The sequence below is a fragment of the Ovis aries genome, chromosome 14 (assembly GCF_016772045.2).
Source record: "Ovis aries strain OAR_USU_Benz2616 breed Rambouillet chromosome 14, ARS-UI_Ramb_v3.0, whole genome shotgun sequence".
In the NCBI taxonomy this organism is placed as follows: Eukaryota; Metazoa; Chordata; class Mammalia; order Artiodactyla; family Bovidae; genus Ovis; species Ovis aries.
This window is the reverse complement of record NC_056067.1, coordinates 16,248,329-16,273,574: the sequence shown is the minus strand read 5'-3', so window position 1 is coordinate 16,273,574 and position 25,246 is coordinate 16,248,329. Positions and strand designations below refer to the sequence as shown.

Here is a 25,246-nt window from a genome sequence, read left to right as displayed (position 1 = left end):
TTATGTTCATGTTGCATATTTAGCTTTAGTTACAGACTGACTTGTATCCCCTCAATGTATAATTGGAAGAAGGGTCTTTAAGGAGGTCATTAAGGTTAGAAGAGGCCATTAAGGGTGGGTCTCTTATCCAATATGACTGGTGTCCTTGTAAGAGAGGGGAAGAGATGAGGCACGCATGAGCACAGAGAAAAGGTCATCTGAGACACACAGTGAAAAGGTGGCATCTTCTCAAGGCGGCACAAGTCAGAGACCTCAGGAAAAATCAAACCTGCCAACACCTTGATTTTAGACTTCAAGCTTTCAGAACTGTGAGAAAATACATATGTTTGCTTTTTTTTTTTTTTTTTAAAGAAATCCAGTCCGTGGTATTTTGCTACGGCAGCTTTAGCACACTGTGTTGTTCAGTAGTGAAGCTGTGCCTCTTTGCAACCCCATGGACTGCAGCATGCCAGCATGCCCTGTCCTTTACTATCTCCCCGACTTTGCTCAAACTATTTGTTCACTGAGTTGGTGATACTCTCCAACCATCCCATTCCCTGTCATCCCCTTCTCTTTCGGCCTTCAATCTTTCCCACCATCAGGGTCTTTTCCAGTGAGTTGGCTCATTATGAAAGTATTGGAGCTTTAGTTTCAGCACCAGTCCTTCCAATTAATATTTAGGGTTGATTTCCTTTAGGATTGACTGGTTTGATCTCCTTGCTGTCCAAGGGACTCCCAAGTCTTACCCAGAACCACAATTTGAAAACATCAATTCTTTGGCACTTGGCCTTCTTTATGTTCCAGCTCTCACATCTGTACATGACTACTGGAAAAACCATAGCTTTGACTACATGGACCTTTGTTGGTAAAGTGATATCTCTGCTTTTTAATAAGCTGTTTAGGTTTGTTGCAGCTTTTCTTCCAAGAAGTAAGCATCTTTTAATTTAATGGCTGCAGTCAACATCTGCAGTGATTTTGGAGCCCCAGAAAATAAAATCTGTCACTGCTTCCACTTATTCCCCTTCTATTTGCCATGAAGTGATGGGACTGGATGCCATAATCTTAGTTTTTGAATGCTGAGTTTTAAGCCAGCTTTTTCACTCTCCTCTTTCACCCTCATCAAGAGGCTCTTCAGTTCCTCTTCACTTTCTGCCTTTAGAGGGGTGTCATCTGCATATCTGAGGTTCTTGATGTCTCCTGACAATCTTGATTCCAGCTTGGGATTCACCCAGCCCAGCATTTCTCACAATGTACTCTGCATGTAAGTTATATAGGCAGGGTAACAACATACAGCCTTATTGTACTACTTTCCCAATTTTGAATCAGTCAGTTGTTCCACGTCCAGTTCTGTTGCTTCTTGACTTGCATACAGGTTTTTCAGGAAACGGTTAAGGTGGCCTGATACTTCCCTCTTTTTAAGAACTTTCCATCGTCTGCTGTGATCCACACAGTCAAAGGATTTTGCATAGACAGTGAAGCAGATTGATTATATTCTTTGCAGCCAAAGATGGAGAAGCTCTATACAGTCAGCAAAAACAAGACATGGAGCTGACTGTGGCTCAGATCATGAGCTCCTCTCATTGTAAAATTCAGGCTTAAGTTGGAGAAAGTAGGGAAAACCACTAGGTCATTCAGTTATGATCTAAATCAAATCCATTATGATTATACAATGGAGGTGATAAATAATTCAAGGGATTAGGTCTGGCAGACAGAATGACTGAAGAAGTATGGAGAGAAGTTCGTAACCTTGTACCGGAGGCAGTGACCAAAACCATCCCAGAGAAAAAGAAATCCAAGAGAGCAAAGTGGTTGTCTGAAGAGGTTTTATAAACAGCTGAGGAAAACAGAGACGTGAAAGGCAAGGGAGAAAGGAAAAGATAAACCTAACTGAATGCAGAGTTCCAGAGAATAGCAAAGAGAGATAAGAAATGAACAATGCAAAGAAATAGCAGAAGACAACAGAATGGGAAAGACTAGAAATCTCTTCAAGAAAATTGTAGATATTAAGGGAACGTTTCATGCAAGGATGGACACCATAAAGGACAGAGACAGTAAGGACCTAATAGAAGCAAGAGATTGAGAAAAGATGGCAAGAATACACCAAAGAACTATACAAAAAAGGTCTTAATGACTCAGATAACCACAATGGTGTGGTCAGTCATCTAGAGCCAGACATCCTGGAGTGTAAAGTCAATCGGGCATTAAGAAGCATTACTATGAACAGTTAGTGGAGGTGACAGAATTCCAGCCAAGCTATTTCAAATACTAAAAGTCGATGTAGATAAAGTGCTGCACTAAATATGCCAGCAAATTTGGAAAATTCAGCAGTGGCCACAGGACTGGAAAGATCAGTTTTTACTTCCATCCCAAAGAAGGGCAATGCCAGAGAATGTTCAAACTACCATACAATGGTGCTCATTTGGCATGCTAGCAAGGTTATGCTCAAAATCCTTCAAGCTAGGTCTCAATAGTACATGAACCAAGAACTTCCAGATGTATAAGCTGGGTTTAGAAAAGACAAAGGAACCAGAGATCACATTGCCAACACTTGGATCGTGGAGAAGGTAAGGGGATTCCAGAAAAACATCTACTTCTGCTTTACAGTTTACAAACTGTTTTTACATGTATTCTTCTTGCTTTAATACGCTGTGAGGCACGAGAAATTCTTACCCAGGATTTGGGCAGGTGGGGAGGAGGATGCCAGGGATCAAGCCCCTTGGTTCTTCCATATCTGCATCTTGCTTCACTCTACAGCACCACAGTCAAACTGATGCTATTAGTCACTAAACCTCAGAGATAAGCATCCAACCCAGGTTGGCGCTTAAAGGTATCTTTTGAGGTTTTTGTATTTTTAGTTTAGAATATTAATAAATCAATTGCCAAAAGAGTGACTATCAAGTCCTATGTCAGAAAATATCAATATGTCAGCTACTCGTCATCAAGCATCAATTCAACAAACATTACCGAATCGCTACAAAGCACTAGGTGAACACTTAAAATATACAGTCAAACAAACATACAGGGGTTTATTCCTCTCCTACTACTTGTGAAGCTGTCTTTGGTAGACTTGTTTCACAACTCCCAGAGACAGTCTGTTGGGAAATCTAACTATCAGGGAATCCACCTTAAGTTCTTTTCAACAAGGTAACAGTGTGTGTCTAATGAGAGCATCTGTTATATTATCTGAAAAATGCTCCAATTAAAGTTTTCAAGTCTAAAGTCAGCACCTAAGAAACAACTAAAATCTTAAATAATGTTCATTATTCTATCATTCACAGTACTGATTAGTAAACTAGTTACTGAGACAAAGGAGAACTGTTTTTGAATAAAAACAAGCAAAAATCAAACCAAATAAAACTCTTATCTCCAAACCCTGGGGCTTTTAAAGTGAGGTAACTATGCCTTTTATTGTCCAAAGAGGCCCCACTTCTAAGACTAAAAGAGAATGCAGTTAAGAATTAGGCATAACCAGGAGTGTCCCATGCAAAACAGAATGTATGGCCTCCCTACTTGTAAGTCACGTCTCAGTCCATCCTGTCCTCAGGAGATTACAACAACAGAAAAGAATCAGGAAGTCAGAGGGAACTCAAAGCAAGGAAATAAAGAAAAAAAAAACTTTCACAAAGCAAGTTTTCCCTCAGTTTTAAAAACCAATTTGAATATTAATATTATTTTACATAAACCACGGTAAAGAGTGGGGCAGAAGTGGTAAAATACGGAGGACTGGTTAAAGTAAACTTAAGAAGCAGTCAGATGCCAGATCCCTTCCCCATCCCAGTAAAGTACTGGGATTCCCTTAAGAACATCAATCAGCAGGCCCCTGCACAGGTGACACAGCACAGCTGACCAGAGCACATACTCTACTGAAAACAGCAGCTCAGGCGAGTGCATGCATCTCCCAGAGATGGCTCCCAGAGGCTGGCAGCTGGGCCTTCATTCTCAAGCCAAGAGACTTGAAGAATCTTCCCTAAGAAATCTGACCAGCCTTAAAAAAAGACCTAAAGTTACTGACACATGAGGTTCCACAATCAAATATATTAGTCAGATGACCAACCCTGAAAATTGTAATCAATAAACCCTCTCTAGGTCAGGAAGCAACAGTTAGAACTGGACATGGAACAACAGACTGGTTCCAAATAGGAAAAGGAGTATATCAAGGCTGTATATTGTCACCCTGCTTATTTAACTTCTATGCAGAGTACATCATGAGAAATGCTGGACTGGAAAAAACACAAGGTGGAATCAAGATTGCCAGGAGAAATATCAGTAACCTCAGATATGCAGATGACACCACCCTTATGGCAGAAAGTGAAGAGGAGCTAAAAAGCCTCTTGATGAAAGTAAGAGGAGAGCAAAAAAGTTGGCTTAAAGCTCAACATTCAGAAAACGAAGATCATGGCATCTGGTCCCATCACTTCATGGGAAATAGATGGGGAAACAGTAGAAACAGTGTCAGACTTTATTTTTTGGGCTCCAAAATCACTGCAGATGGTGACTGCAGCCATGAAATTAAAAGACGCTTACTCCTTGGAAGGAAAGTTATGACCAACCTAGATGGCATATTCAAAAGCAGAGACATTACTTTGCCGACTAAGGTCCGTCTAGTCAAGGCTATGGTTTTTCCAGTGGTCATGTATGGATGTGAGAGTTGGACTGTGAAGAAGGCTGAGCACCGAAGAATTGATGCTTTTGAAGTGTGGTGTTGGAGAAGACTCTTGAGAGCCCCTTGGACTACAGGGAGATCCAACCAGTCCATTCTGAAGGAGATCAGCCCTGGGATTTCTTTGGAAGGAATGATGCTAAAGCTGAAGCTCCAGTACTTTGGCCACCTCATGCAAAGAGTTGACTCACTGGAAAAGACTCTGATGCTGGGAAAGATTGAGGGCAGGAGGAGAAGGGGACGACCAAGGATGAGATGGCTGGATGGCATCAAGGACTCCATGGACGTGAGTCTGAGTGAACTCTGGGAGATGGTGATGGACAGGGAGGCCTGGCGTGCTGCGATTCATGGGGTTGCAAAGAGTCAGACACGACTGAGTGACTGAACTGAACTGGACTGAACATGCTTATAGCTTCTAATCAGCATTTAAAAATCCTATTAAATATGAATGGGGCTTCCCTGATGGCTCAATGGTAAAGAATCCATCTGCTAAGCAGCAGACGCAGGTTCAATCCCTGGGTTGGGATGATCCCCTGGAGAAAGAAATGGCAACCAATTCCAATATTCTTGCCTGGAAAATCCCATGGACAGAGGGGCCTGGTGGGCTACAGTCCTCGGGGTTGCCAAGAGTTGGACAGGACTTAGCGACCAACCAGTCAACTAATTTTATATATGAACAGACAAAACTGTCAGACATCTAATGAAAGATTCTAATATAAAAGACAGAGACCAGAAAAAATATATGTAATGAATAGACAAATGAAGCTTTAGAGCAAAGAAAGAAAAAAATTTTCTTAATATATTAGTATTTTTCTCACAGAGATAAAAAGACATTTTACAACTATGTAACAAGAGCAAGATACTATTAAAAGAACATGCAGAGAAATTTAAAAAAAAAGGGGGGGTGGTTCTCTGAAATTACAAACTCAGAGAAGGATTAAAAGATAAAGCTGAGGAAGTCTTCAGAGGAAGTAGAGCAAAACATAAAAAAGGTGAGTAATAGGAGAGAGAAGAAAAGTAAAGATCTAACATCAAATTAATAGGAGTTCCCCCAAAATGAAGAAGAATCACTGACAAAAAGATTCAAGAAAAATTCATAGAAATAAAAGGAGAGGATTTTTCAATACAGAGAGTCTTCAGAGCATCAGCGAAAATGGAAACAAAGAGACTCGTCTTCAGAACACTGGGATAAAGTGGAGACCTGAGAGGTTTTCGGAGAGTAAAACAAGTCACAAAAGACAGGACCACAACAGCTTTGTTTCATCAACAGCAACAAAGGAGAAACTGTCTTTAAAAGTCTGCAGGAAAATTATTTCCACCCGGAATTCTACACCCAGTCAAACTACCAGTATGAGAGAACCATAAAGACATTTTCTGATATTCAAACTTGAAAAATGTTTACATTCAGGCTTTCTCAGGAAGCTACTGAGGGACTAACACCAGGACAATGAGAGAATAAATCAAAACAGAGGAAGACATGGGCTACAGGAATCAGGAAACCCAACATGGGGGAGGTGAAGAGTGACCCTCGGACCACAGCTCCGTACCCGGGGTGGGAACAACCAATTTTGATCGGAGGCTTACGGAAGACAAAATCGATAAAACACAAAGTGTTTGAAAGTCTCCCAACAATAATTAGATAGTTGGTGAAAGTAAACAAAAGAAACAAGACAATCATTAACTTCAAAAAGATTTTTAAAAACACAAAAAAACACAAAGGACAGAAAAAGAAGAGTGATCCTGGTTCACATGGTTCAGCTGTGAAAAGCACTTATATAACTGTAATAGCGCAAACCCTCAACAATGACTTAACAAAATCAGGATACAATTTATACTGGGAGGTTGGAAGTATAAGCAAGCAAACTCATCTCCTATAGAAAGGAATCCATAGATAACACCCAAACCCCTAAAATCAAGAAAGCAATACAGCCACACTATCTCAAAAATGAACTAAAAGTCAGAGGGTCAAAGTGCAGAAAAGGAAATAAGGAACCCCAGGGACTAGACTTGCTTGCTGTTTTTTGTAACAATCTTATAGAATTGCTATTCCCTAAACAATAAGATTGCATAAAATTTTATTAAACTAAACTGATAAAAACAAAAAAGGAAAAAAAGAAATGAGGAATTATTAGAAAAAGAACAAAGAAAATCCCTAAGATGTTTTAAATTATCAGATGGCTTCAGATTTTAGTTTGTATCGAAGTATTTTTCCCATGACTAAACCCGTATCAATGTATTGCATGTGTGCGTGCTAAGTCGCTTTGGCCACGTCTGACTGCAGCCCTCTGGACTGTAGCCCACCAGGCTCCTCTGTTCATGGGATTGTCCAGGTAAGAGTACCAGTGTGGGTTGCCAGGGCCTCCTCCAGGGGTTCTTCCTGATCCAGAGATGGAACCCAAGTTTGCAGGTGGGTTCTTTACCACTATCACACCTGGGAGATCCACATGAATGTATATGTTCCCTAAATATGATCATCTACTCTTACCCACACTTTTCCAGTGTGAGTAAAGATGGAGACCTTGTAAATCTTACCTCAAGCAGAGCTGCTGCAGGATCACCCTGCAGACTTTTCCCTAGTTTGTCCACTTCATCTAACAGGAACACTGGATTGTTTACCCCTACAGTCTTCAAGCCATTGATTATCCGGCCAGGCATGCTGCCAACATAGGTGCGCCTGCAGAAGGCAAGCCATAGATTAGCAACAGAGAGATGGCAGGAGGCAGGCACAGTATCGCTTAGAAATCAAAATTCTGGATCAGGAAAAAGTTATTCAGTTACCACAGGAATATAGTAAAGAGATACTATAAATTTTTAAAGCCCTGTGATACATCAAAGAATCATCAGATTCAATTCTTATTTTCTATTTAATTCTGGCTGTAAATTACCCATGATATTGGAAGCACTGTATCTAATTTTTACCACTTAGTGAAACTGAAAAAAATTATACTTCAGTCACATAGTTACAATTCTTATACTTCCAAGATTCCAAAACATCCAGAGAGCCCTATGAATTTAATTCCCATATTTTTCATAGCTTTTCTGGGCACCTTTCTGGCACTTCCCAAACCCCAACATAACTACCTTTTTAGTCTGAAGAGACTGACTTGGGGCTGGCTAAAACATTATCACCATATTCATGGAGGAAATTAGAATTGGTTCAAAGGTCCACTCAAAATACTTGCAGACCCCACCCAAAAAAAGAGAAAAATTCCAACTTTTTTTATTTTCATAGACAATAATTTGTTACACATAGTAGTAAGAGGATCTGGGACCAACAGTATTTATAGAAAAATTTCATTAATTCTGGCCTTTTGAATAAAACTGTGTTCACCCTATATACACCAACTGGCATAACCAAGCTCAGCCAGACATTTGGTTGTGCATTCAAATGTTAGAGGCTGCTTTAACATATCCGAACAAAAATCAGCTACATAACTGACAGATGCAGAGTATGACACAAAATAAAAATATGTTTGTCAAACTAAAAACAGTGCCTTTTTGACAAAGCCAGCGAAACTTTATTTTAAGCAGCGATTTCCTGATTTTAATTATAACCCTACGGCCTAAGCCATGAGAAATCAAATGCTGTTTGTGAAGAGGCATGAAAGGGTGAGAGCCTGCAAGAAAGAAACCAAGGACAAGTGGAACAGCGGCCGTATCTCATGATCTGCACAAAGCCGGCTCACGGAGCAATCCTGCCACATGACTGGTATAAAGTAGGACAGAGTAAATAGTGACCTTTGAAAAGACAAGAAAGCCTCAAGAATATCGTAGGAATGCTTTTCATCTGGGGGCGTGATTGAGGGCCTGGAACCAGATACAATGAACACTGTCCGGTTATAATGAGGAGTTAGCACATTCGAGACTTCAGAACAGGATATAGGAATGACAAGACTCGTAAGTAATAAGTTCTCCGAAATTCTCTCTCTGGAGAACTGACAGATTTGTCAGCCTTCTGTGAATAGGCAAGGAAGGGAAATTAAAAAAAAAAAAAACCCTCAAAGCTCATTTCTCTCAAAGGGTCATTTCTTGCTGTATTAAATTCTTTTCCTTTCCTTACTGTTTTTGATAGGCAGATTTCAAAACCAAGTCCTGACAATTCTAGACCTACAGTCATGGGGAGAAAATAATATTCTAGACAGCTGCCCTTTCTAAAGAAACAGCAGAAATCTAAGTACTAATCATAGTATACAAACAACTCCTCCTAGGCTTTCTACTGCTTCCCAGAACCTAGAAGATAAGGTCGAAACTCTTCAGTCTGGAATTCAAGATTCTTCACAATCCAGTCCCCACCACCAGCTTTCCAACCACAATTGAGGTTCTATTAATATCCTTTACACTTTTTTTAGTTGTTAATATGGTTGAGTTCCTGCTCTTAATACCCTCCCTGCCTATGTAAATCTCAGAGATCCTACTAAACACTTCCTGACCACCTCTCACAAAGGGATCTTTCCAATAATGCAATGTCTGCAGCATGTACTGGCCCTATAGTTCTCCTGATTCATACTTAAGACAGGTTTCATCCACGGGTACCAAGCATATGGCCTCCTCTAAAGAGCCAGTGAGCACTCTGATAACAGAAAGTGGGTCTTAATATAGATTAGATACTGCATATAGAGTTGTAAGATCATTTCCCAAATAGAAGCCTCTATTTGCTTAAAGACACCAGATCAATGACGCCAGGACCCAAAATATCTATGACCACTGTTAAGGTCGTATAAGTCTCTGAGTACTGCTTTGCATAAATAATATGACCCAAGCCTCAGTTTCCTCATCTGCTAAAATGGGGATAATGGCAGTACCAACCTGATAAATTATATGAGATCACAAGAGACTATTATAGGTAAAGCACACAACCCAGTGCCTGGCACACAGTAAGCTTTCAAAAGATGTAATTGTAACTGTTATTTTAACAGCTACTTTAAGTCCACTTGTCATTTCCTGGAAAAAGATACAAAGGCAGGTGTCAGTACACCAAATTTGGGTCCCATTTCAATGTCTGTCTCACAGAAGCAACTCTTATAATGGTCTTTTCATAGTGAAACCGAGCCCCCCAGACCAAGTTCCCTTACTGAGTTAATGATTAATCTATCCAAAACTTTATTCCTTTTCTTGTCCCCTCTGACCTCAATCCTGCACTAATGCAACACTGACCAACCAGAGTCAGATGACTGTGCTGTCGATAACATCGCCAGTGTACTGAAATAGCTGTTATAAATCTCACTGTTTAACATACAACTCAGGTTTCTTCTCCAGAGCAAGGAGCCCCAAGCCATAGACCACCTGGCCAGAGAATCATAAACCAGAGACATTCAGACTCTTGAAACTACAATTAAGAAATGTCACAGAAATGTCATGCAATGATAATTAACCCCAGCCTCTTTGTTCCCCACCTTTAGAAAAACCCCTTGCTCAAAGATCAAGTGGAACTGGATCTGAGGCTTGTCTCCCACAGGATTGCTGGGCACCCTGCAATAACCCTTCCTTTGCTACAAACCTGTCAGAGTTCAGCTTTCTGAGCCATGGGCACATGAGCCTTTTGCTCAGTTACAACAGCCCCAAGAGCATTCAATGCCCCTAGAGCTCCTCCATCACAGATGACATCCCCAAATATGTACCACTAATCTAGATGTCAAATCAAGACAACTGTGAGCAGAGCCTGTGAGCTATGTAAAGTATCTGTGGGTAGCATGCAATTCACTGACTGAAGTTACAGAATATACTATGACTGAACCTCTGGACTAAACCTGATGCTGGGAAAGATTGAGGGCAGGAGGAGAAGGGGACGAGAGGATGAGATGGTTGGATGGCATCAACGACTCAATGGACATGGGTCTGGGTGGGCTCTAGGAGTTGGTGATAGACGGAGAGGCCTGGCGTGCTGCGGTTCATGGGGTAGCAAAGAGTCGGACATGACTGAGCGACTGAACCGAACTGAAACCTTTGGAATATGAATAAATACACAAAAATGTTCTCTTTCAACAAACAAACACAAACATTTAAAAAAAACAAATCAGCATCCTGAGAAACTACAGAGGTAGAAAATAAATGATTTTACAAATTGTAACCTTTTTGAGGGCAAAATACTTCTTCCTTATGATACAACATCTAGAAAGCAATATAGTACAATACAGGAAAGTTTGAGGACATTTTCCTTTTATTTTTCTAAGAATATATAGCTCCAATTACTTATAATTCAGCCTGAATATGTAACTATCTTGGAGTTTTTCTCAAAATTAAACCATACACATGAACTTGAAAATACATAGATCCATAGTTGTAACTGTTACATAAGCTTATTGTTGTAATTGTTCATAGGCTTATCAGGAGAATTCAATCAGTGTATGAGATACCAAAACAAAAAAAATGCCTACATAGTTCAAAATTTTAAGTGACAAGATTAGCATTCTTAATTTTCCCCAAAGCAATCTGTATTATGCTTGAGAAAACAACTACATAAAATTACAATATCACCTACCTACAGCTGCACAGTAATCAACTATTTTACTATATTGCATCATCTCTCAGTTCAGTTCAGTTCAGTCGTGCATCATCTCTAGATATAGTCAAATCAAATCCAATGTAGTCCAAGAGGCTGGTCATTCTGTCACTGCCAAGGATATCTAAACGTTAGGAATAAGGGGGGTCTTTCCTTACTTCTTTTCCAGTATGTAGAGAGGGAGAAAAAACGGCATTTTCCCATCAATTTTTTCATGCCTATCCAATGAAGGAGCACTTATGGGCTACAAGACAAACTATTAAAGTGATATTCACAAACAATTTAAAGTAATATAAAAAGTTTATGTTACAATGTTAAGTTGAAAGGGTAGGATGATAACTCTATTGCTTTAAAAAAGAGCAAAAGCTGCTTGATGAAAATCTGGCAGGTGTGTGTGTGTGTATCTCAAGTTGGATAAAGTAATAAACCTAAAAGAAATCCTAATGAGCTCTTTTTAAAACAGAAAAAGTCTTTAAGGAACTAAAAATAGTCTTTAATATAGCATGTCTAAACAAATGAAACTGTTCTGTAGCAGTCATTCCTAAATCTTCTTAGACAGTCATTTGCATGGATGTGCTCGTCCAAAGGACTGCCTGATTTCCAAGATGTTTTAATCTTACTTGAACTCACACAGCATTTACGGAGCACTTACCATGCTTGGCACTGTGCTCGGCAGTACAGAATGTACGGAGGATTAGAAAATACAAAATAATCCCTACCCTACAGAGCTCCTACTTTCACTCTATTTACATTTTACCTCCACAGGAATGTATCAGAAACGCCAGAGACCTGTATTATTGAATCATTAAGGAGCACAATAGTCCAGAGGAGAGCAAGATCATCACTGACTTGGGTTGCGGCCTCAAGACAAACATGGAAGCTTTTCGGAGGCAAAGAAGAGCTATATGCAAATACATGTTATAAAGGAGGCTGATGAGCAGACAGTAACATGTCTGGCATACTATGCTAAAAATATTTTAAAACCTTGCTGCTTCAGTTATTTTTCCCTTGTAGAGACTAATAATGAAACAGCTAATTTAGTTAAAACTTCACTATTTCAGGTTACATATGAAAATTTATCAACGTGGAAAGCAAAAGTTCATTTTTCTTCTCAAACTGGTTAAGAATTGAGCAGAGGATTCCTTACAATGATATAACTTTATCATTTAAACAAACAGCTAGTAAGTGACTTTCAAAGAGTTACTCTCATCAACAACCTGAGAAATATCACAACATATATTTCACTGAGGAACAGCTAATGAAAAAAGATCATTATCCAAACATGACTTTATAAAACCTTACCCCCAAAGAAGTCACTTTATCTTTAATGTTTATGAACTGATTTAAATTATTTATATTTAAATAATTAATTGAATTATTTAAATTACTAAAATATAAGTCAAAAACTGATAGATGGGAACAGAGATTCTGTGACTTATAAAAATAGACAAAAGTGTCAATGGAGATACTGAGAAATATTAAGCTGAAAAAAATGCGGTAGTTAATATGGAGCATGAACAAGACTATTCTTCCTCTAATCCACCAAACTAACATGAACCTGAACAATGGGACAACATTCAGTCAGATCACTGCTATCTTCTCAGTCTAGGATTTTCATGTAAACCAAGTCTTTTTCTTCCCATCTCCCACCTCACTGTCATTTTAACTCTAAAAGATAATACCTTAGGTTGTTTTTAAAATCAATTTCTAACTAGCACCTTCCTCCACATAAACAGGCACTTCTACCAAAAGGCTGGCGCTCCATGCGTGGGAAACTGGGGAAAGTGAGTGGCACAATCAAGAGAACAAGCAAGGAAGATAAGAGAATGCAGCTCTGTTTTTCCTTGACTATTTTAAGGCTGCTCAACAGCGGTGCCTACTCACAGGCTGAAGAAAAACAAAACTCCGCGTGAACTCTGCTTGTGAGCATGTGACCAGGACTAAAGTGTCAAGACCTGGGTGTTCCCCGAATGCCTCAGCTGTGACATGGAGCCACTTGTTCTCACAAACCCCACCCCATGGTGGTGCTATAAGCCTCTGCTGTCTCCTCTCCCCTCATCACCTCCTCCAACCAGTAACTCCGGCACAAGCGCATACTCTGCTCTCAACTGGCCTTCCTGTCATCCAGCACTCCCGGCTCTCCACCAGCTTCTCAACAGGCTTTCAGACAGAAACTTTCTCCAGGCTTTGGTCATGTAGAGGGTGGGTGGGTAATAAGTCCCCAATACCACAAGCACAGGTTGCTGTAGTGTTCAGCAAAACATCTGGTACAGTGATGGCTAAGAAGTACATGTTTACCAGCAAGGTGTGTCGAAAATCAGGCTTAACAGAATGATTCACAGACAAACCCACATACCTTTTATTTGGCAGTGATCATAACCTCAACATGCACCATAAAAAAGCTTATATTTACACATATTTTAGGCAAATACACAAGCTTCTTTCACAAAAGATCCATAAAAAAATAAATCTTCATTTTTCTTTAGGTTCAGTTCTCTTAACAACAGTCACACACACAAAAGTATACTCACTTGAAAAAAGAAAACAAATTTTCTATCTATCAGTTTCAGTAAAGATTTAAAACAGGGATCTGTTTAAACCCAACAATGTTTATAATAAGTGGTGAGGATTATGACCTTATATATTGCCTACCAACCAGATTTCCCAGGTGGCGCTAGTGGTAAAGAACCTACTTGTCAACGCCCAAGATGTGTAAGACATGCAGGTTTGATCCCTGGGTCAGAAAGATCACGATCCCTGGGTCGTGAAGGGCGTGGCAACCCACTCCAGTATTCTTGCCTGGAGCAGCCCATGGACAGAGGAGCCTGGCGGGCTACTGTCTACAGAGTTGCAAAGAGTTGGACACGACTGAAGCAACTCAGCACATATATATGCACCAACAGGCATCGTAAGGATACATTTTCCACAATTCTGCCACATAAATTATATAATGTCCCAAACAGGATATTTTAGGTACAATTTAAGAATCAGATTGAATTTTATAAAAAGTCATACTGAAGCTTATAAACCTAAACATGTCCTCCTGAGAACTGAGAATTAAAATAATGAAAGGTAATTTTTATTGAATGTTCAGTGTGTGCTGGGCACCACGCCTTACTAAATAATCAACAGCAATGTAGGAAGAAATAAGGACAAATACCTAAATGTCACGTGCCCAAGACATTAACTGCATATAACAATAACTCCACAAACTTACTCTCTAAATTTCATCAAATACTCACACAAAAATGTGCTCCAAATAAAAGGAAGAAATAAATGAAGACAACTCGGAGTGCAGGAATCAAGTCTCTTGCATGGAGAACACCTCCCTAAAGCTCTGTACGTAAAATCTGAAGACTCGGGCCACAGATCTAGCTTCTCTAGGATTGGTCCACAATGCCAATTTCTTTACAAAAGCGAACTACAGCCTCTAGTGGCACGTAAGAGAATAAGAAAATCTAGGCAACAAAAACATGACTGGAAATTGCCAGAAAGACCAATCCCAATCAATTCCTTGACCTAATCTGCAGTCCTTATTGCTTGTTTATGAAAATCTTGAAACGATTTTTCTTCAATGCATAAGAACTGTAAATAAGCAAGCAAAAGAGAATAAAAAGAACCAGTTTCCCATCCCCACTTAAGGATCCCACGAATAAGGCAAATGAAAAATAAGGTGTCATGAAAACATATTCTTTTTTCTCCCACAATTCAAGTTTAAACCATATTCACCGAACTGTAAACATGCATTTAAATTACCCTTGGCTACTGGTAATTGCTCAATGCTTGCATTGGCAGGCCTGCCAAAGCCCCTACTTATAATCTGCAATGCTTTTGCAATTTCAAGATCAAGGGTATGATCTTGTGGACAGAGTTTATTTTGAGTTTAATTACTTTCTATTCAAAGTTACATGCCCACTTTTTAAAAAAACTGTTTTGAGATATAACTGACATATTACATTATATTAGTAGTATGTCAACATCATGTGCTTTTAAGTATACAGCATCGTATTTTTTAAGCAGGTCATAATTTCTACATTCTTAAATGTTCTACATTTTTAAATGTACTTTAACACATACACCATAGGTATGTCTTCTCACAACCTGCAACGATGAAACAGAGGTTCATGCTTTCCCAAAGCATCTTCCAATCTGAGCCACAGAGAATAAAACAATGAACATAACATGAAAATCTCACTCTAATAATGTCAGATTAATCAGAGACCCAATTCTTATAGTTTAACGTATTTTTATGGAAAGGGTGTCAAAAATGCAAGGATAAGGCTTAATTATTTCTTCTCCTTATTACTCATTCTCACACTACAAACCAGCCTCCTTGAAAGTTTAAACTGCAAACATAATAAATTTGTTATCAAAGATTTCTTACCTCCTTCTATTTGCCTGCTATTTGCACTTACTTCTTAAACTCTGAAAGTTATAGGTCATTATTTATGAAATGTTATAGGGCCAAAATGAATATAATAATAACTGATTTATAATTGCATTATAATGAGATTCCAGGAAAGCTGAGGCAAAGACTCCCCATCCACCGTCGCAGAGACATCAAGGTTAGTTTGGGTATACCTTGACGGCAGAGGCCTTAGGCTGGCAAGTAAGTACCATAAATGTCCTCTGCAATCAAGGTAACACAAAGAGCCATTTTAGGGAAAAGATCTATATCATGCATTGACTTATGAGGGGGCTCTGGAAAAGGGAGGAGAATCAGAGATTAAATTGAGAGAGGTCCTCTACCTGTGTCCTCGAATGTCAGACTGATCACACACGCCTCCAAGCGCAATCCTATGAAACTCTCGGCCCAGGGTCTTGGCCACTGATCTTCCCACACTTGTTTTACCAACCCCAGGAGGGCCGACAAAGCACAGAATGGGGCCCTTCAGGTTGTTTTTCAGCTGCCTGACAGCCAAGTATTCCAGCACTCTCTTCTTCAATTTTTCCATGGCGTAATGATCATTATCCAGCAGAACGCGGGCTGCTCGAATGTCCAGACGATCTGTCAAGTAACCCAACAGAGACAATCTGAGCACATGGAGCTGTTCAATGGAAGAACTCCTTTTCAGACAGGCAAGAGCCAGAATAGCTTTTTGAAAAAAGAAGTGAGAAGAACAGGCTTGGTTTCTTCTCAATGAGTCTTCAGAAAGACCTGGACTTGGTTTTCTTGCTTAAGTATTTATAGAAATAATAGATATTACATAATTAAAAACTCATTATGGAATGATTTTGGAATGGAATGATGGAATCATCATTTGGAATGATTTTCTATATACACATTATTTCTATGGACACAAGTAGAATATTTCTACAGATTCTACTTTCCACGGTCAGTTTTGTGGTTGTGGATTATCCTCTGGCTGCCACCCAGCTGACAAATGCATTTTGGCTTGACCCATTGTTTAATCTGTGATTATTTTAATAGAGAGTAGATAGCAGAATAGATTGGAGAAGGCGATGGCACCCCACTCCAGTACTCTTGCCTGGAAAATCCCATGGACGGAGGAGTCTGGTGGGCTGCAGTCCATGGGGTCACTAGGAGTCGAACACGACTGAGCGACTTCACTTTCACTTTTCATTTTCATGCACTGGAGAAGGAAATGGCAACCCACCCCAGTGTTCTTGCCTGGAGAATCCCAGGGATGGGGGAGCCTGGTGGGCTGCCGTCTATGGGGTCGCACAGAGTCGGACACGACTGAAGCAACTTAGCAGCAGTAGCAGCAGAACAGACAGTAAAATATTTCTACATATTCTACTTGTGCTTGTGCTTGTATTTGTTCTTTTTCTTTTTAAGTGGTTTTTTTCTTATTATGTTAGTTATATATGCTCATGCCAGAAAATCTGATGACACTAATAAAAAAGGAAGAAAATACTCACCTGTAATCTCATTTCCCCACAGAGAGAATCACTACCTTCACTCCAGTACACATTATTCCACATTCTGTGTGTGTGTGTGTGTGTGTGTGTGTGTGTGTGTACGTGCACACACACTTATATACCTATTTTTCAAACTAAGATTATATGAAGGCTTCAAATTTTGGAAAAATACGTTTCTTTCACTTAAATAATATGGACATCTTTCAGTGTCAAATGTATTCCTCAGTAGCAGTTTAGTGGCTACATAATATTCCATTATTTAATTATCCATTCCCTTTTGCTGAGCATTTAGGTTATCTACAAATCTTTACAGCTATAAAGTATGCTTCACTGTGCATCTCTGTAACTAAATCTTCACATACCTCTGAAATTACTTCCTTCAGCTAATCTAAAACAGAAGAGCTAGGTCGAAAAAAAAATTACGACATGAAGAACTGTCTAAGTTCTATCCATTAAAATCTCACCAGAAATGTATGAATTAGGCCCTTTTTCCAGAGCCAAGCTTTCATCAGGCTTACTGGTGCTTTAGGATCTAAAATAAACACAGATTAAACAATAGGTCAAGCCAAAATGAATTTATCAGCTGGGTGGCAGCCGGAGGATAATCCACAACCACAAAACTGACCGTGGAAAGAAAATGGGAGAGAGGAAAACACAGAAGTCCACTCTTTCACTCAGTTATTTGGAACGTGCTATGCATTTTTCCTACAAGAAAAAAAGAAATGGCCTGGTTTCCAAACTAGTCTGGTTTCAAGCTAGTCTACAAAAATCCAGCTAAGCAATAATGTATGTAAATTAATTACAATACTACTGAATTTAGTCAGAGTCCTGGCTGAGCGATTTGGAAAGGAAAGAAAAAAATTTCTTTCCTTTTCTTCTTCCCTTTCCTGGCTTCAGAAGCCAACCAATGAATATATGAATAAATGAAACAAAGTCTCCTATTTCATGATGCTAATCCGGACACCAAAACCTACCACAGTAAAGAGAAAACCCACTTCAGACCAATTCCACTTTGCATAGCTCTAATTATTCAAATACTGGTAAATCAAATCTATTCAAAGAGTAATCTACAGAGTCCCAGTGGGATTTCAGTTATGCAAAGACGGTTCAATACTTAGTTACCAATATATTTATATCATGTCTAAGGGCACTTTCCAAGAAAATGTCATTTTGTATCTAAAAAGGCATTTGTTATAATGCAACATTCACTTCTGATGAACATTTAGTAAATATTTAGTAACTGGGCTGGATGAAGCACAAGCTGGAATCAAGATTGCCAGGAGAAATATCAATAACTTCAGATATGCAGATGACACCACCCTAATGGCAAAAAGCAATGAGGAACTAAAGAGCCTCTTAATGAAGGTGAAAGAGAGTGAAAAAGCTGGCTTAAAACTCAACATTAAAAAAACTAAGATCATGGTCCCATCACTTCATGGCACTTAGATGGGGAAAAAGTAGAAACCGTGAAAGGCTTTATTTTCTTTGGCTCCAAAATCACTGCAGACAGTGACTACAGCCATGGAATTAAAAGACACTTGCTCCTTGGAAGAAAAGCTATGATGAACCTAGATAGCATATTAAAAAGCAGAGACATCACTTTGCAAATAAAGGTCTGTATAGTCAAAGCTATGGTTTTTCCAGTAGCCATTTACAGATGTGAGAGTTGGACCATAAAGAAGGCTGAGCATTCAAGAGGGAGGGAAGCCATGTATACCTATGACTGACTCATGTTGATATTTGGCAGAAACCAACACAATTCTGTAAAGCAACTATCCTTCAATTAAAAAATAAATAAATTAAAAAAAAAAAAAAAAAGACCGAGAGCTGAAGAATTGATGCTTTTTAACTGAGGTACTGGAGAAGACTCTTCAGAGTCCCTGAACAGCAAGGAGATCAAACTAGTCAGTCCTAAGGGAAATCAACCCTGAATATTCATTGGAAGGACTGATGCTGAAGCTGAAACTCCAATACTTTGGCCACCTGATGTGAAAAGCTGACTCACTGGAAAATATTCTGATGCTGGGAAAAATTGAGGGCAGGAAGAAAAGGGGCGACAGAGGATGAGATGGTTGGATGGCATCACCAACTCAATGGACATGGGTTTGAGCAAGCTCTGGGAGATAGTGAAGGACAGGGAAGCCTGGCGTGCTGTAGTCCATGGGGTCACAGAGAACCAGACATGACTGAGCAACTGAACAACAACAGCAAAACTAAGAACAGAATCTATGTACTTTAGAAAATAAATGAACACACTGAAGGAATTTCTAATATGCCAAGTAAAGATGATTTTAAAAGTCAATTCTTTCAAATTTTTAAGGAAGGAAAATTTCCATGCTACTTATTATTGTCTTACCTTTTCTATACAGGATGCATCTTTTCTGATTATTTTTTTAATTATTTAGAATATATGCTTCCTATTATGAATAAAACTTACAGTTAAACATAAAAAATGTAAAACTTACTTCAACATTTATTTCTCTATTTACAATTGGAAGACTGAAATGGTATCTACTGGCTCCCTCCATTCAAGATGGAAAATCAACAGTTATTTCTTCCAACTCACTCCTCTTTGCTTGGGTAACTGTCTCTACTTAGGTAAGCTTCTCTTTTGGAGAATTATGAAAGACATTTTTCACGGTTTTATGATTTTACTTGTAACAAGTATTTAGGCCTAAAGTACTAGTTTAGAAGCTCACCATGACTACTTTTTACACAAATTATCCATCTTCAGTTCTCCACTGAGATGGTGAACAATGCAAAGTGTTTTTGTGATGGGCACATGAGTGCCATGCAGCTCTAATGCTGACACACGTCCAACAGAAACTCTGAGTTGCAAAAAAAAAAAAAAAGCTTTGCTTTGTTATATTTTCTTGGTTATTTCAGTAAAGAATTGGAGCTAGCACTCTGCATTCAAGTAAACATTCTGCCTTCAACTCTCTGCTACTGCTGCTGCTGCTGCTGCTGCTAAGTCGCTTCAGTTGTGTCCAACTCTGTGCGACCCCATAGACGGCAGCCCACCAGGCTCCCCCGTCCCTGGGATTCTCCAGGCAAGAACACTGGAGTGGGCTGCCATTTCCTCCTCCAATGCATGAAAGTGAAAAGTCAAAGTGAAGTCGCTCAGTTGTGTCCGACTCTTCGCGACCCCATGGACTACAGTCTACCAGGCTCCTCCGTCCATGGGATTTTCCAGGCAAGAGTGCTAGAGTGGGGTGCCACTGCCTTCTCCAAGTGACACTGTATGAACCTGACAAAAATTCCTAGTCAGTCATTAATTTCACTTTACAAATAGGACCAGTGTGGGAGGGGAGGAAGCTGAGGGCAACTTACTAGGTTACTAACAGCAAACAGTAAAACCTGCAATTTTGTATCTACAGGTCATTATACTATACGCACCCTGCATGTCTCATAAGTCATTAGTTAAGATAAATCCTAGAGCAGAGCAAAACATTACCAAGAGAACACCAACATTTCAAAACAAGAGCCTTGGTGTTACCAAGTTATCTAGACGTGCTTCACATCATGCACTAGCCCTACTGTCAAGAGAGAAAATAACAGGGCTTGGAAATTAGACTCCATTAATACAGGACTTTGTATCTGTTAACTCCAAATTCCTAATTTATCCCTCCCTGCTTTCCCCTTTAGTAACTGTAAGCTTGTTTTCTATGTCTGTGAGTCTGTTCCTGTTTTGCAGATAAGTCCATTTGAATCATATTTTAGATTCCACATACAAGTGATGAAATTATATACCTTATGATTCCATTTAAGTGACATGTTTAAATTATAAAGTTTTAGAAATGGAGGACAAGCTAGGGATTGCCAGGGCTTGCAGAAGACTCTTGGGGAGTGCCAGGGCTTGAGAGTCTCTTGGACTGCAAGGAGATCCAACCAGTCCATTCTGAAGGAGATCAGCCCTGGGATTTCTTTGGAAGGAATGATGCTAAAGCTGAAACTCCAGTACTTTGGCCACCTCATGTGAAGAGCTGACTCATTGGAAAAGACCCTGATGCTGGGAGGGATTGGGAGCAGGAGGAGAAGGGGACGACAGAGGATGAGATGGCTGGATGGCATCATGGACTCGATGGACGTGAGTCTGAGTGAACTCCGGGAGTTGGTGATGGACAGGGAGGCCTAGCGTGCTGCCATTCATGGGGTCGCAAAGAGGCGGACATGACTGAGCGACTGAACTGAATGACACAAATCCTGTCAAAAACACACCAAAATGTAAGGCATCTCATTTCATGCAGATGACATGACAGCACTAAACTGCAACGTCACTTTCTCCCCCGGGGCTATACTAACAGTGCTCAGGGCCTGCTCCAAATCTCACAGAATGGGGCCACTTCGCTTCAGAGCAGGCGCTGCAGAGCTAGGAGTTAACAGAAGACCATCTGAACCAAAACGGGATTTCCTAATAGCCCAGCTAGATCCAGATGGACCTCAGAACTCAAACTGCTCAGGGGACAGCCAGGGGCTAATTCAATGGGAACACGTGCCCCCCTGCAGTCGTCTTACTATGGCATTTCCAGAAAATGTTGAATTAAGAATTAAACCAAGAAATTCAGCTTCAGTTTATTTCATAAAACATCATCAACCAGAAGGCAATACACTGTCATGAATGTAAACATGAAGTAAATTTAGAAATACATTTACCAACATAGCTTTATATACAGTTGCTCAAAACCTGGAAACAACCCAAATGGCCAACAACTGTTAAATGGATAAACCAATTACTGACAGATGCAGTACCATGGATGAGCTTTAAAGTAATTATGCTAAGTAAAAGAATTTAAAAAAAGGGAGCACATATTAAATCACTCCATTTATATAAAATTTTAGCCATACACATTAATAAATCCACTAAGTGAGTCTACCAAAAAAATTCAAATAGGGTTGTTTTAACCTTAATACTGCCCTTGCCTAGTTAATATAACACAAATATGCTTCGTTCTAGGCCCTCTTTGAGACAAAAATGCTTTTTTTGAATTCTCAATACCAGAGAGTATGCTCCTCTGTAGATTTAACGGAAAGTATTTTTTAAGAAAAACAGTCTTTAATATTAAAAATTCAGCATTCTGAAATCTAGTATGTATGGCATACCTTACATGGGGCATAAACATGTGTTTTGAGGCTAACACTTCTCAAAATTTCTAGCACTGCTTTAAATGTAAGAATTTTACTAGCCAGGAAAATATATCTGATCTTCTCAAGACTCAACAATTCTTATGCCAAAATTAGTTCAGGAAATCAACCCACTGCTGAGCTTAATAAACCTTATATGTAAATTTAACAAGAGAGTCCAAATACAGAAACCAATGCAAATAAAATGATTCTGAAAATTCTGAAAGACAACTGAGTATATTTCTTACCCCAAGAGAAAGTACATAACAAATACATTAAAAAAAAAAAACTGGTATAAAATCCTCCTGGTAGATAAAAAACTACTCAAAGATAGGAGAGATAAAAAGAAATTAAACTCTTTAAATAGTTTTAGTGGGAAAAAAACAAACTTTCAATGGTAAAACTGTTTTACTGTTATCCTGTCGATATACATAATTATTTCCTTTAGAAAATATAAAAGATTTGCTGTCTCTAGTTCTTGCCTGGAGAATCTCAGGGACGGGGGAGCCTGGGGGGCTGCTGTCTATGGGGTCGCACAGAGTCGGACACGACTGAAGTGACTTAGCAGCAGCAGCAGCAGTACTTATTTGGCACTTATTGCCAACTACCTCAAAACTGTTTTGTTTTCCTATGCTCCTGGCAAAGAGTACATAAATACAAAGCTTACTGTCTGACTGACTATTGGTATTGAGAAATACATATTCACCGATTACAGAAAATCCTACCTTCTCCAGAATTAGGCAAAAGGCACTTTTACGCAGCACCCTCTTTTCCTTTACTTCCTAAAACCTGTGACACAAGTTCAGTCTCTAAACAGTTTACGTCGTGAACTACTACAACAGAAAGATAATCAATGGGGAGTATTTCAGCAGAATTTGCTCGAGCTTCCTGAGAGACAATTAGCCTGCAAGAACAGTGTTATCTGAGCACTCACCAGTTGTACTTTTGTTCCAGGGAAGCTCCACCATAAGTTCTAAATAATTTCTAGTCAGAGCATATTCTGGCATTGACTGAGGCATTTTTTTGAGCCTGTGGGGAAAGAATACACAGCAAACCTGTTCAGGACACAGAAAAATTCTGTGAAACAGAAAAACCAAGCGCATCTCCCTTTCTTGGTCAGATATATCATGCATTTTTGGCTAAACAGATCTGAAAACGTTTTTATTAGGCTGATGCTAATGTAACTGTTAGCTTCCGTAACTTAGCTAAAGTAACTGGGGCCTCCCTGGTGGCTCAGGCAGTAGAGAATCTGCCTGCAATGCAGATCTGGGTTCGGTCCCTGGGTTGGGAAGATCCCCTGGAGAAGGGAATGGCTACTCACTCCAGTTCTCTTGCCTGGAGAATTCCATGGACAAAGGATCCTGGCAGGCTACCGTCCATGGGGTCACAAAGAGTTGGACAAGACTGAGCAAATTTCACTTTCACTTTTCAACATAACTGTGGTTTTTGCATTGTTGAACTCTGCCATTTGACATTGGAATACATTCTTAATAAATGCAGTTATGTTATACATCATTTTAACGTGCATTTCTATGTTTTTTGCTAATGACATTACTTGCTGTTTATTTTAGACTGGGGAAATGATGTTAGACAAAAAGCAAATTCTCTGATCTTCTTATTCAGGTTCAAAATGGATTTTAAAGCAGCAGAGACAAGTCACAACATCAATAACGCATATGGCTCAGACACTGCTTAATGAATGTACAGTGCAGTGGTGGTTCAAGAAATTTTGCAAAGGAGACGAGAGTTGTGAAGATGAGGAGTGTAATGGCTAGCTAGCTATGAGAAGGCGATAATGACCAATTAAGAGCAATCATTGAAGCTGATCCTCTTACAACTACATAAGAAGTTGCCGAAGAACTCGACGTCAGCCATTCTATGGTCATTTAGCATTTGAATCAAATCGGAAAGGTAAAAAAGCTTGATAAGCAGATGCCTTACGAGCTAACTGCAAATCAAAAAACTCATAGTTTTGAAATACGCAACAACTACAAACCATTTCTCAGTAATATTGTGATGTGTGACGAAAAGTGGGTTTTAGATGACAACCAGCGATGACCAGCTCAGAGTCTGGACCGAGAAGCTCCAAATGTTGCTGCTGCTACGTCGCTTCAGCCGTGTCCGACTCTGTGTGACCCCATAGACGGCAGCCCACCAGGCTCCCCCGTCCCTGGGATTCTCCAGGCAAGAACACTGGAGTGGGTTGCCATTTCCTTCTCCAACGCATCAAAGTGAAAAGTGAAAGTGAAGTCGCTCAGTCATGTCCGACTCTTAGCGACCCCATGGACTGCAGCCTACCAGACTCCCCCATCCATGGGATTTTCCAGGCAAGAGTACTGGAGTGGGGTGCCATTGCCTTCTCCGGAGAAGCTCCAAAGCGCTTCCCAAAGCCAAACTTGCACCAAAAAAAGGTCATAGTCACTGTCTGATGGTCTGCTGCCCATCTGATCCACTACAGCTTTCTGAATCCTGGCAAAACCACTGCATCTTAGAAGTATGCTCAGTAAATCAATGAGATGCACTGAAAACTGCAATGCCTGCAGCTGGCACTGGTCGACAGAACGGGCCCAATGCTTCTCCACAGTGATGCCCAACCACACGTTGCACAACCAATGCTTCAAAAGTTGAACCAACTGGGCTACAAAGTTTTGTCTCATCTGCTGCATTCACCGGACCTCTCACCAACCGACTACCCCTTCTTCAAGCATCTTGACAACTTTTTGCAGGGAAAATGCTTCCACAACCATCAAGAGGCTGAAAATGCTTTCCAAGAGTTCACTGAATCTCAAAGCACAGAGTTTACTGCTATAGGAGTAAGCAAACTTATTTCTCATTGGCAAAAATGTGTTGATTGTAATGGTTCCTATTTTGATTAGTAAAGATGTGTTCCAAAACTATTACTTTTGTATCAACCTAATAAAAATCTAGTTAATAAAAAGATTATTTTGTTTTAAACAGATACTTGCAAACTAGCGCTCTGATTCTATCCTTGAAATATGTAAGGCCTTATCAATATCTGTATCTCATACGGAGAGTCTCAAGTCAATTACCCAGTGATTTATTTAGGTGCCTAATGATGTATAATACGATAATTACATATTGTC

The 25,246-nt window shown here is 39.6% G+C and overlaps 1 protein-coding gene across 1 annotated transcript in view; it reads right to left on the bottom strand.

Moving 5' to 3' along the window:
* LONP2 (lon peptidase 2, peroxisomal) overlaps positions 1-25,246 on the bottom strand; it is an 81,527-nt gene that overhangs the window by 42,371 nt on the left and 13,910 nt on the right. The window contains exons 6-8 of the mRNA XM_004014972.6: positions 23,077-23,171; positions 15,888-16,146; positions 7,172-7,313 (exon numbers count right to left, since the gene is read on the bottom strand). Coding sequence (XP_004015021.1) covers positions 7,172-7,313; positions 15,888-16,146; positions 23,077-23,171 — 496 coding nt within the window. The remainder of the gene's footprint in view (positions 1-7,171; positions 7,314-15,887; positions 16,147-23,076; positions 23,172-25,246) is intronic.